Raw genomic sequence first — 13,405 nt, forward strand, 5'->3', positions numbered from 1 at the left:
AACGTCCACTTTACAGGTGGAGAAACAGGCCAGGAGGAGCCAGCGGCCACCTGAGACCACACGACCCCCCGAACACCAGCCGGGATCCGCAGCCAGGTGTGACCGACTCCACGGCCTGAGCGCCTCACCCAGCCCCGTCGCCCCCCAGGCCTACTTTCCTCCTCATTTAGATAAAATCCCAGAGTCTCGTCAGTCTCAGGGGAAAGCTGGAAGCCAGCGAGAAGTGGAGAGGGCAAGGGAGAAGGAACCGAACGCAGGATTGCAAAAGCCGCTCCTACAAATTTACGGCTCCCGGCTGATCTATTAACACATCACAACCAGGAGGGGTGAACAAATGTGTACACTGTGGATCGTTTCAGTAACGAGCCATAAATAACAAGCCCCGCCGGCCGCCACCCACCCGAGGAGCTCGCGCCAGGCCCTCTGGGAAGAGACGGAGGCTCCCCGGTCTCCCAGCCCCGAGACGTGCCGCTGCAGGGACACCGAAGGGGCACGCGGGTGGAGGTGCTCAGACCCAGCCCGGGCACAGGAGCCCAGCCGCATTCAGGGGTGCGGGCTTCGAGGTTTGGAAGGGCTCACCAAACAGATGTTCTGAGATGCGTAGACGCACGTGTGGGCGTTCGCGGGGGAGCTGGGGGGGGGGGTGCCGAGACCTCCTGGGTCTGGAACTTCTCAAAGACCTTGCCAGGACTGATGTCACTGGCCAGAGCTTCCCCCACCACCATCCCCCGCTCCCGCCGCCCTGGGCCCAAAAGTCAAGGGCCCCAGGAGTTTCGAGGCCTTCTTGTCTGGAACCGCCATCCCCCGAAGCCCTGCCTGTTTGGGGGGCGGGGGGTGCACGGCCCTCTCTGACGGCAGGCGGGACACTGAGTCAGAGAGCCCAGCCACCAGACACCTGGCCTGCGGAGCAGACGAGGACACAGAACGTGACAGAGTCGGGACACTGTCCCAACAGCGGCGACCACGAGCGGCTCACCGCACCTCACTGAACTTCAGTGGGCGGGAGAGAAGGGCTGCTGTGCAGATTAATGGAGTTTCTGCCTGCAGCACCCAGGGGCCAGGGCACGAAGCACTGGGCATCCGTGACTCCAGACAGGTCTCTGTCTTTCTCTTGGAGGGGTCTCTGCTCTCTCAGGGGTCCCCTGACAGGCTTCTGGGGCCCAGGGACTGAAGTGCTATGTGAGGGAGCCCTGGGGGGCTCAGTCGTGAAGCGTCTGCCTTTGGCTCAGGTCAGGATCCTAGGGTCTGGGGATTGAGCCCCCATTGGGTTCCCGGCTCAGCCGTGGGGGGTCTGCTTGCCCCTCTGCCCCTCCCCTCACTTATGCTCTCTCTCTCAAATTAATAAAATCTTAAAAAAACAAAAAAGTACTTTGTGTGAAATTGAATACACATCCCCCTGGGAGTGTCCACAGAGTCCCACCCACTGGCTGGGTCACTGGCCACCTTGAGGCCAGTTTCCTTGGACCCCAAGCTCCGTCCATTTCCCAGGCCCAGGGGCACGTGGTCGGGGTTACCTGTCTGTGACGGATGGCACAGGGTGGAAGTCCTTGGTCCAGGTGACCAGAGGAGGTGGGGAACCCCGGGCCTCACAGTCCAGGGTCACCTCGTCACCAGCCTTGGCCGTGACATTCAGAGGCTCTTCGGCATCATGTGAGCCGTTCACATGGATCCTGGGCTCAGCTGTTGGTACAAGCACGCAGGGACTGTGAGCCGGACAGGAAGCCATGGCACGGGGCCCCGAGGGGACCAGGACGGCTGCCCCCAGGAAGCAGAGAGGACGCTGCCACCCCGGGAAGTGCAGAGACTGGGTGGGCTCTGCCATCAGGGGAGAGTGCAGGTTTGGGGGTGGCCTGAGATCCAATGGTCCCCCCACCCCAGTCCCGGCCTCTACCTCTTCACGGTCACCCTCCCTCTGGAAGCTCGGCTGGCCTTGGTGACCCTGATCAGGTCCCTCCTGCTCCAACGTCTGCTACCCGCTAGCTGGTTGGAATGTTCCCTGGGGACATTCCAGATGGTTCTGTCCTTATCTTCTCTGTCTCCCTTCTCCCCTGGATCAGCCCAATTATTCTCAGGCTGTCAACCACCAGAAGACACACGGTGTCCCCTGGCCTTCCCAAACCCTCACTGGGGGTTTATAACAACCCTTGCCTGTCAAGTCTTTCTCCTACCAAGTTTGAGGCTCCCGATGACACCCCTCTGTCTTTATGCCCTGCCCCCACATTCCTAGCCAGGTGCTCACACATGGACAGCACTGGTAGGTGTCTAAGCAACGATAATTAAGCTAGCCAGCTGGAGACTTCGAGACCCGTGTACCCCTCACGCATCCCTTGCACATGAGAGAGAAAATCTCCATTCTAAGAAAAAAAATTTTTTACAATATGAAAATATCGGCTCTAGGAGTATCTCTAGAAAAACTGGGCTGTGCATTTGCTCATTCATTCCAGCCAGTTCCTGAGTACCCAGCTGTGCACGAACGCTGGCCAGAAGCAGCAAAGAAGACGGATCCTGCCCCTGTCCTCCCAGTGTTAGGGCCCACAGGGAACACGGGTACCAAACAGCTCAATACGTGATTCATGATTTCACCAGACTTGCGAAGCGTCTCACGAAGGGGAGATTCTAGAGAATTTACGGCAAAGTGACTTGGAATCAGAGAGCCTCTATCTGACCAATGGAAGAAGTCAGCTGGGCCAAGAGAGGGTAGGGAATCCAAACAGAGGAAACTGCATGTCCCAAGGCCCTGAGGCAGGGTGCACCATTTAAGAAACTGAAAGGAGCAGAGGGTCTGGGGTACAGAGGCTCGGAGAGAGAGGTGGGCAAGGGGGCCGCCAAGGTGGGAGAGCTCCGGTAGATGGCCTGTGGGTTTCCAAGTCTTGTTAAAGTGACAGTTGCCCGCCATCTGCTTACAAAGGGCTAAGCTGGGACCCCTTTAAGGTATGCCCACACTACTGAGGAGAGTGGCTAGGGGAACACATCTCTGGTCTGTGTCCCTTTCAGATGGGAAGAATTCAGAGGCAGGATTGACAGAGGACAGGGAAGATACAGGTAAGGTCAGAACGTCCATGCCCCTGCCTCCACGACTTCCAAGCCCTTCTCCCAGGACACGGGTAGCCATCACTCACTGTTCACAGAAAGCCTCATCTCCTGGCTTGAGAAGCCCACAGCGTTGGTGGCTGTGCAGACATAGGCCCCGGCATCCTGGGGAGATGGCCGGGCGATGACCAGGGTGCCATCCTTGCTCACATTGTGTTGGGGACCCCCGGAGGTCAGCACATTGGTTTCCTACGGTAGAGTCGCAGGGGACATCAGCAAAGCCCACACCCCCTGGGGATTTGCATCATTCTCCTTCCCATGATGCACTGGACCCCTCTCTGGTTACCCTCACGCTAACAGGCTCCTCTTACCTTGGTCCAAGTGATGGTGGGCGTGGGGACTCCTGAGGCCACACAGGGGAGAGAGGCTGGAACCCCTTCATTGGTGACATGGTGGATGGCAGTGGGCTGGATCCGAGGCGGCACTTTCAAAAACAAACCAAGGTTCTGAGCAGCATTATCCATAGTAGCCAAAAGGTGGAAACAACCCAATTAGCCATCAATGGGCTGACGGATAAACGCAATGTGGCAAGCAGAGGTCAACTATTATCCAGCCTTAAAGAAGGAATAAAAGCCCAATGCGTGCTATAACAAGAATGCACCTTGAACACAGTACGCCGAGTGAGACCAGCCAGACACCACACAAATACTGTACGCTCCCACTCACATGAGGTCCCTGGGATAGGGAAAGTCAGAGACAGAAGGGAGAATGTGGTTGCCAGGGGCTGCGGGAGGAGAAACGGGGACCTAGTGTTCAATGGGAACAGAGCTACAATTTGGGAGGAGGAGAAGGTTCTGGAGCTGGACGGTGGTGGTTGCATAGCACTGTGAATGTGCTTCATGCCCCTGAACTGAGGCTTTAAAGTGGGTAAAATGGTATTTGCCACAATTTTAAAAAACTACTTCAATGAAAGCTTACAGTGGCACGGATCTCATCGACAGCCACACTTTTGTAGGCGGACGGAGGGCAGCCGCGCCTGGGAACCAGCCGTGCCATTTCTTTGCTCTGGGACTTTGGATAAAACCACTTAATCTTTTGGTACCCATATTCCTTCATCAGCAAAAAAAGCTCCTTAAACGCAATTCCCTGCCTACTCTCCAGGGATGGACAGATGAGAAATGGCAGCAAAGAGTGTTCACAGAACACAGTGAACTTGAAAACAAGTGCCAAATCCATTCTGGGCACCATCCAGATTTGCGGGGGAGGAGAAACCGGGTGTGGACCAGTCGGGAGAAGCCAAGGGCTCTACCAGTAACGCTGAGACCCGTTAGGGAGGGAAATGCCCTTCTAGATTGTCTCGGGGGCCAAAGCCTGCAAGTTGATTATTAACGTTGAATGGAAATGAAGCGAGCCAAGAGCCAGCGCGGGCCCCGCGGGCGAGAGGTAGCCTCTGCTGGTCCTGAGATCCTGCTGAGGGACATGCCTGTCTGAGCTGTCAGTTCAGAATGGGGAGTCTTTTAAACCTTGTGTCTTGAGTCGTTATGAAATTTAAGTGAAACATACACAGACCCCCGCAGGATGTATAGATTATATAAAAATCATTCATATACAATGTAAACACAGTTATATACAATTTCAGTTACACGTAACTCACTACATAGGTAGTGTGTATATATGCACACGAGCTCACACGCGCGTAAAGTGTGAGAGATACACACCAACACGTAAAATTATCTGGTTCTCCTTAGCTGCTGGCATTATGGGAGTCTTGTCTTTTTTACTTGTCGCACCTCAGATTTTCCTCCAGTGAAAATGTACTATTTGGGCTTTTTTTTTTTTAAAGAGTATTTTTTTTAAAGATTTTATTTATTTATTTGACAGAGAGATCAGAAGTAGGCAGACAGGCAGACAGAGAGAGAGGGGGAAGTAGGCTTCCTGCTGAGCAGAGAGCCCAATGCGGGGCTCGATCCCAGGACCCTGAGATCATGACCTGAGCCGAAGGCAGAGGCTTAACCCACTGAGCCACCCAGGCGCCCCAAAATAAAAGAGTACTGGAGATCAAGTTCTCCCCATGTCCCTTCCCCATCCCATCACACCTCGCACCCCTCCCCCACCCGGGGACTCACCCTGGACAACGAGGTCCACGTCCCTGTGCTGAGAGCCGGCTGTGTTGGTGACCACACAGCTGTACCTCCCCGTGTCCTCCTGCAGCGCCCGGTCAAGGTGAAGGCTGCCATCTGCTCGGATGGAATGTCGGCTGCCAGGTGGGAGCTGGTAAGGGGGGGAGAAAGCCCCAGTCTGAACTGCGGCCCAATGCCGAGCCAGCTAAGAGAATGTTCTGGAAGCCACGCTGCCTCCTCGGCCAGTGGGGAGCAGGCTGGTCTGAGAGGTTAGTGGTTTGGCGTTCCCCCACCCCTTCCCTGAGACTCCTCTACCCCTGCAGAGACTTAGGGCTATAGGTGGTCCAGACCCCACTCTCCCACGGCCAGCCAGACTAGGGTAAGCTAAGCTGCCTGACCCCCATGGGCCAATGGAAGCCGCTCCCAAGAGTGCAGGGTTGGGGCCAGAGCCCTTCCTGAGCAGGGGCTGGGGCTCCAAGGCCCTTCCACACCAAGGTTACAGAGAGGAGGGACAAACTCCCGGTGAGAGAACAGAGCCACATGGAGTAGAACAGAGCTGCCAGAGAAAGAAGTGGTCCCAGAGAGAGAAGCAGAGACACGGCTCCTGGTGGCTGCCGGGATGTCCCCATGGGGACTAGCGTAGGGCGGGGAGCGCTGGTCCGGAATGGGGCCTGGGGTAACCTCTGTGAAGATGTAAAGGCAGCCCATCTTTGGTGAGGGCGTTCGGCCTCCTTGACCCTGTCCCAGGAGTCCAGCCTCACACCCTGCCCTCAGGTTCTAGAAGCTGGTCCTGAGCCATCTCGGGACCAGGCCTTTTTGGGCTGAGCAAGCCTGAGGGGGTTTCCACTCGTGCCCGACAGGCAGAGGTCCACCCAGCATCCTTACTGAAACAGACTCCGCATCTCCGGCCACTCCCCGTCCCGGCCTCGACAAGGCCCAGGGCCACCCCTTTCGCACTGCCCCCCCCCTCCCCCGGGAGGGCTCCTCACCGCCACAGCCCACACTCCCAAGCAGGGCCCTCCTCGGGGTCGTGTGCAACCACACAGGCTGCAGGACGATCGGCCTCTGCAAAGCTCTCAGAATGGGGGGGGGGATGAAAGCATTGTCTCTGTGCCCCCCAACTTTCTGCTCCCCAGCCTCAGCACCGATGGAGCCCGAGGTCCTTCTGTAGCGCTCCGGCGAGGACCGGCAGCCACATGATCCTCGACAGCACTTGAGAGGGTGACAGAGGCCATCAGCGCACTTGTCAGAGAATTTCTGGAAGGAGGCAGGAAAGAGAGGGAGGAAGAAAGAGCACAGTCCAAAGCAAGCGGAGAGCAAAGCGGAGGTCGAGGGGTACACAGCAGCCTCTCTGTCCCCCGCACCAGAGCCACTGCGCCCAAAGAGCCAGCACCCACCGGCAGGCCGGCCCTGAGCCAGCGCCTCTCCGGGAAGGGCCTCCCGGCCAGGATGATACAGGGCAGGGACACCGGCTGTCTCTCCAGCACCCGGACAGTAGAGGCGCTGCTGGCGATCTGCGGGGGGGCTGTGGGGGCAGGAGATGGCAGGGGTCACCCAGATTCCCGTGGGTGGTCATCTGGGGGACAGAGGCCCCACTGCCCCCCCTCTCCTCCCCAGGGAACCAGCGGGAGCATCAGGAAAAGGGATCCTCAAGTCCAAGGTGCGCTTTCTGGGGCATGCTGCCCAGGAAAAAGGGGTCCAGGGGCTCCTCTTGGAGAACTGGGCATGGACACATGTGTTCCAGAGGGTGGACAGCCATGGGGGGGGCCTCCCCAGGGGCCCCAATCTCTCCACCAAACCCTCCTCCCCTAGCGCCACCAGCGAACCATGTCCAGCCACGACGAGCTGAGCCTCTGCCCGGACCTTCCCAAACATATTTTGAGCTTCGCAGACATACTGGGCCTGGTCTTCGGGGACCACACCTGAGGGGCAGAAAGAGGCAGGTTTGACTGCCCAGACACACCTCCCCTCCAACCCCCCAGGGGCAGGAAGCCCTCGGCAGAGCCCAGCCCCGCAGAGGGGAGGTAGGAGGGCTGGGGGAAGCGGCCAGGCCTGGAAAGGCAGGAAGGCATCAGCGCTCATCTGCAGAATGGGCCCGTCTGTGAATCCCTGTGCCTTGTGGGGTGAGGGATGGGGTCGCCGGTGCAGACACAGTGGCCCAGGGCAAGCGGTCACAGTGGTGACAATGGTGGCCGTGACCATTGTTAAAGCCCAGAACACCTTACCTGTGTCAGGAACCATGCTGGGCGCTTCCTGTGTAAGACCCACATAGCAACCCCTCCGGGCAGCCTTTCGGTAAACCCGAGAAGCAGGTTTCGTCCTTATCACTGCCTCGGGTTCAGACTAGCAGAACGACTTGACCAGGGTCAGCCCGCCAAAATATGACCCTGCAACCACCTTACCCAGGGTCAACGCCAGGGTCAAGGCTGTGCTCCCAGCCCCCCAGCCTAGGGGCTGAGACTATCAGACGCCATCCTGCCTCCCCTGGCCACCCTCCTCCAGGCCCAGTGTCTTACTCTCAAAGAACAGCACTCCCGAATCGGGCTGCCCAGTCCTGCTGCCCCGCCGGGGCCCCAGTGGCTGGCCATCTCCGCGGCGCCAGGTCACCTTCGGGGGCGGGCGGCCCATGGCCCGGCACGCCAGGAGGGCGCTCTTCCCCAGCTCCACGGTGACGTCCCGGGGCAGCTCGGTCAGCTGGGGCGCATCTGCAGGGAGAGGACTGGTCAGCCATGCCTGGGGGCTGAACCCGCCGTGCCCCCAGGGGGCTGTTCCCGCCGCCCGCCTCCCCTCCCACTGTTGGGAGCTTCCATTTCTCCCAACCTCACCTTCGTGAACCTGGGGCTGACTCACATCCAGGGCTCCAGAGCCAACCTGAGCTTGGCTTGGTCCAGCCCTGGAGAGCTCTTGGGGATGAGGCAGAGGGAGCGGCCTTTGGCGGGATGAAGTTGCCGCCAAGCCTCATACCCCCGCATGGGGTCACGGGGGCGTCGCCGGGCCTCACGGTGCAGGCAGAGACAACAGGCCTGCTTTGGGCAGCAACACCTCCTGGGAAGCCCACCTCTGAGGGGCAGCAAGTCAAGCTCCAGCCACAGGAGCCCGCCACCTCGGAGAACCTCCCCCCAACCCTGCCCTCCTCCGCCTTCCTCTTGCAGGTGTCCTGAACTTGGGCGACCATTCCCTGACCCCCAAGAGCCAAATCCGTGGAGAGATGAATGGCCACCTTCACTCTCCTCCCTACGTCTCTGTTTGCTGATCTTTTTTTAAGGAGTATGTAAAACTCCACCACAAAATGAAAACAGGCTTACTATAAATGAGGGGACCTTACACTTGATGGTCCAAACGGGACCCGAGAGCATGACCAGGGCTGTCTTAATCACGGCACCAGGACAAACGTCCCAAACAAGGATGGCCGTGCTCACAGGAATCAAACAAAACTCCAGTAATACACGAATATATTTCCCCCTATTTTTCCTCCACACACCCCAAATCTCATGCCCTTCCCCAGAGTCACCACTGTTCACAGTTCACAGTGTTTCTTCTAAACTTATTTCTAAGCCCTGTCTTATATTTATAATCAGGAGAAAATCAGTTGTTTTCCAAAATAGAAATCCATGATCCTGGCAGGCCAGGAGCCAGGCCAATTCCAGACGGGTCTGGGCCTTGTCCCCACAGCTTATGGGCACAGTTCTCAGGTCCCGGTCCCCAGACCTGTGACCAGGAAGATCCTCCTAGCCTTTTCTTAGCCCCATGGCATCCAACACCATGGAAAACCCTCCACCCCTTTGTTCTGTCTGCCTCCCTCCAGAAATCTCCCCCATCCATCCAAATCATGACATCAAATTTCCCTCCTGGCCTGAGGATTAGGGATGTTCCAAGGAGATATAAACACAACTTGGAAAATCACTGCAAGGAGGACCCAACAGTCTTGAAGCCAGCTTCAAACACCACCCGCACGCCTGTCCTTGTTGGTGGCGCCTGGCATCGGCTGCAGCCCCGGATCTCGGAAAGCCTCCGTTGCAGGCTCGCCTCAGTCGGGATCGTTTGTCCTGCAGAGTCCTGGCCCCAGGAGGCGTGGCTCTGCCATCCCCCCTTGCTGGGGAGACACCCCCAGAGTCTGCCTTCACCCGCTCCATCCGGCCAGACCTGCTTCTTGATCCGCCTCTCCTTAGCCCCCAAACAGCCCAGCTTTGTCTCCTAGCTCTGGGACACCACAAAGCACACTCTTCCCCTTTCTGCTCCCAGTCCTGAACATGCCCCCCAAAAGGGACAGCCGGCCTATAAGAGCAAATAATCCATACAGAGGGCAGCATCTGGAAAGCCTACTGAGGGACAGGAGTGGTGATGGAGCTTTTAGAAACAATTTCATCAACCCCATTCTAAAGATGAGGAAACTGAGGTTCAGAGAGATCCGGAGGCTGCCCAAGGGCACAGCTCCAAGTCAACAGCGGAGATGGGCTCCGAGCTTGGGTCTGGCTGCTGCTAAGGCCCAGGCTCTCACCCACCGCACCCCTGTGTCCCCCTGCATCCTCGGGAGCGACTTGGCTGCTGTTTCAGCCAGAGCCGCACCCACCACTCCTGTCCTCTCTTTGGGGTGGGTTCCAAGGCAGCAGATCCCAGACGCAGATTGATCCCACCCAGAAAACTCCAGCCTCCAGCACAGCCATCCCTCCTGCCGCAGTCCTCCCTGGAGTCCCCAAATAAGGCAGGACCCTGGAATCCTCGTGTGCTAGAGCTGAAGGCCCTGTGGTCCCCTCATCTGCAGACGGGGGAAACTGAGGCTGGGGGCAGAGGCAGGGTCAACCCTGAGTCCTGCAGCGTGTCGGTGGGGGCTGGGCTCTCAACCTGGTGCAGAGACTCATCAGTGGGTCAGCCATCCCTGCCCTCAGGCCCCCTCCTCACAGACTTCCGGGGGAGCCCTGCAGCACCCCAGCGAGGGACCGCAAACTGGCCCTGCGTTGAAGGAACGTCAGGATGTCTGTGACGGGGGGAACGGCCTCCACAGCCCCCTCCTGGGACGGTTCCTGCCCCTGGGCCCGGGCTGCAGGCGCTGGGCCACGCTCCCCTGGGCCTCTTCCTCTCAGAAAACTATTGACGGTTCCAGGCTACGGCCGCACTGACATAAACGCGAACACGATCCAGGTCGGATTCCTAGTCATCTACTTGTTGTCATCCATCCGTTTCCTTCTGATTTTAAAAGAAATGAACATCAGAGCCTTGTCCCCGGGCCCTGGTCCCATCCCAGGCCCTGGGTCCATGCCCGCTGTGCCTGACGGAAAAGCCAGAGCTGCTTCTCTCCTGCTCCCCCAGGCTGGCCAGGGGGGCCCCTGCGCTCCCCAAAACATAAGCTCTTGCCCCCTGCTCATCTACCCGGCAACCTGGGGCTCCCAGGCCGGGAACGGAAGGCAGGGGCGGAAAGGAGGAAACACAGGGAGGAACGAGCATCCTCTCTTTCTGAGGAAGAACCCAGCAGGTGCAGATAACGTCGCTCAGAGCAGGGAAGGAATAGAAAGGGAACAGAACGGGCGCTGAAATTGAGGAAGGCGTGGCTGCTGGGAGCCCGGTCTTCCCCTGTGATGAATCCCACTGCCCACCCCCCCACCCCCGGCCTGGGGCGGCCGGCGTGTTGAGCACCTACTCCATTCAAGCCCAGAGCGACGCCCGCTCTCTCATTAAATCTCTCAAGGACCCTATGAGCAGAGCTCATTGCTATCCTCCCTTTTCACAGACGGGGAAAGGAAGGCTCAGGGAGGCCAATAACTTGGCCGAAGAAGCAGGGGGGGTCTGGGGGTCATCGATGCAGGAATCGAGTCCACCAGAAGCCGGACCCACAGGTGATGGGGGCCACCAAGGCTGGCACTCGCTGCCCCCCTTCCCAAACACGGCCAGGAAGCCAGTTCCCAGCTCAGCAGCAGGAGGTGGGCACAGTGCCCAGCTGTTCCCCGCCCTGGAAGGTTCTGCCCGCCTGGCTAGGAAGGCCGGGCCACAGCTGCCACCCAGATGGGCAGGAAATTCGATTTCCCACTGCCGCTGCCAGGCCAGCTCTCCCAGACACGCTGGTGCTGGGCCACAGCCCATCCCTTCCCTGACCTCAAGCCAAAGGCCACCTGTGGCCAAGAAGCCCGCCTCTGCAGTACCAGCCATCTCCTCCTCTGACCCGGGGAACCAGCCCTAAGGTCCATCGCTGACAGGTGAAGGACAGGACCAGGCGGGCTTGTCAGCCTGGGACCCAAAGAAATAAAGCACCGCCGAAAAGAAATCAGACACGGAGCAGAGGATGCTGGCCTGTGACAAAGCCAAGTACAGCCCTGCCTGGAGAGCCCTCTCGGTTCACCCAGAACTTACTATTAACAATGACAACGATGTGGATCAGAACCCGCCGGCCCTAGGCCTGTCTCACCTCGCACCCCTACAACGTCCCAGAGAGTTTTCCGACCAGGACCCCGAGGCTCAGACTGGAGAAGCAACGTCCGAGCTCACCCTGTCGCTGAGCACAGGGGATGCCCTCCAGGGGCTAAAGGCCTGGGCCCTGGTTCGGATCTCAGCTCTGCCACTCACCAGCTGTGTGACCTTGGACAAGTCCCTTAACCTCTCTGTGCTTCCTGTCCTCCGTCCCTACAGGAGGTAATGACCGAACCCGCCTCAAAGAGGTGTGAGGTTTACAAGCTAGTGCACGAAACAGGCGTAGAGCCGACCCGAGTAGTGGCAAATTTCACAGAAATCCTGGCTTCCATGTTTCTTGCTATCCAGCTCTAAGCCTGTGGATTTCCCCACCACCCCGCCCCACCCGAGAGGGAGCCACACAGCACACCCTCTATAGGGAACGTCGAAGCACATCACTCTCTACCCTAAAAACTCTCCCCACCCCAACAGGACAAAGCCCAAACTGTGCTGGGCTCCTGAGGCAAGCACGACCCAGAGCAGTCAGCAGCCCCCAGGCGCCCCTCAGCCCCGGCTCGGTCCTACTCCCCAGCTCGCTTCTCTTGCCGCAGGAGGTCTGCTCCTCCCGCTGCACTTGCCTCGAACACGGCTCCCCAGCTCATCACCTGCCTGACGGCTTCTGCGTTCATCCCGGACATCACCTCCTCCAAGAAACCCTCCCAGCCCCCAGTGTCGTTTGGACCCCTTCTCTGGGCACCAACAGCTCCCCATGGATGCCATCTGCAAATGCTCTCGACCCTGAGATCCCACTTGCCCGTTTGCCGTCTCTCTCCCTGACGCCAAGAGCAACACGAAAGCAAATGCTGAGTCCCGCCCGTTGCTGGCCCCCTGGGGACCGCGTGCTGGAGGAAGGAGGGACAGAACAAAGCAGAGGCTAAGGGTACCCCAAGCCTAGGGGACCCAACCCTGACTTGGTGCCGGTGTCCTCAGGGCCAGAAACTTCTCTTCACAGGGCCTGTCCCGCCACCGTCCTTGGGGAGCCCCTTGGCCATCCCACCCAGCCAAGACCAGCACACTGCTATTTCTCTGTGCTTTCCCGGGACTCCCCACATCTGCCTCCCCACCGTGGCCACAGCAAGCCCCTCAGAGCCCGGTTCGCGCTGGCCCAACACACCCGGCGCTGTGTCCACAACTCGGAGCAACCCCCACGGCCCTTGTGCAGGCCTGGAATACAGGTGTCAAGGCCGTGCCACAGAAGAACCCAGACTCCTCATCTGTAACAAGGGGATAATCACCCCTCTGCTTATTAAGCGCCCAAGATGGGCCAAACCCCATGCTAAGCATTATTTGCTCATCTCACTGAACCCTCGCCGCATGATCAGTCCCATTTTACAGATAGGGAAACTGAGGGTCAACCCAAGCACACAGATGGCAAGTGATGGAGACAAGACGGGAACTCGGGTCTCAGGGATGACAATGCTGGTCTCTGTGGCAGGCAGCCTCCAAGGACCCCGGCCTCCTGGTACGCACACACTTGAGTAGCCCCTCCCACCCACTGTGTGCCAGGGTTGGTCTGTGTGACCAACAGAATATAGTAGAAGTGAGTGTCTGTCCCTTCTAGGACCGGCTGGTTATAAAGACTTGTGGGATTCTCTCCCTCTCCCTCCCTCTCTGTCTCTTCTCCCTTTCTCTTCTCTCTCTCTTTTCCCTCTCTGTTCTCTTTCCCTCTCCTTTTCCCCTCTCTCTCCCTCTCTCTTCTCCTTCTCCCTCTCTTTTCTCTCTCTCCTCTCTTCCTCTCTCTCCCTCTCTCCCCTCTTTCTCCACTTTCCCTTTTCTCTCTCCCTTTCTCTCTTCTCTCTCTCTCCTTCCTCTCTCTT

The 13,405-nt window shown here is 58.5% G+C and overlaps 1 protein-coding gene across 2 annotated transcripts in view; it reads right to left on the minus strand.

The window, feature by feature from the left end:
• The window catches only part of HMCN2 (hemicentin 2), a 145,774-nt gene that overhangs the window by 88,196 nt on the left and 44,173 nt on the right, over positions 1 to 13,405 (minus strand). For both annotated transcript variants that reach the window (XM_046023022.1, XM_046023021.1), the window contains exons 16-22: positions 7,667 to 7,855; positions 6,977 to 7,072; positions 6,548 to 6,675; positions 5,157 to 5,301; positions 3,402 to 3,514; positions 3,120 to 3,279; positions 1,515 to 1,680 (exon numbers count right to left, since the gene is read on the minus strand). In XM_046023022.1, coding sequence (XP_045878978.1) covers positions 1,515 to 1,680; positions 3,120 to 3,279; positions 3,402 to 3,514; positions 5,157 to 5,301; positions 6,548 to 6,675; positions 6,977 to 7,072; positions 7,667 to 7,855 — 997 coding nt within the window. The remainder of the gene's footprint in view (positions 1 to 1,514; positions 1,681 to 3,119; positions 3,280 to 3,401; positions 3,515 to 5,156; positions 5,302 to 6,547; positions 6,676 to 6,976; positions 7,073 to 7,666; positions 7,856 to 13,405) is intronic.

This window comes from Meles meles, chromosome 11 (genome assembly GCF_922984935.1).
Source record: "Meles meles chromosome 11, mMelMel3.1 paternal haplotype, whole genome shotgun sequence".
Classification (NCBI taxonomy): Eukaryota; Metazoa; Chordata; class Mammalia; order Carnivora; family Mustelidae; genus Meles; species Meles meles.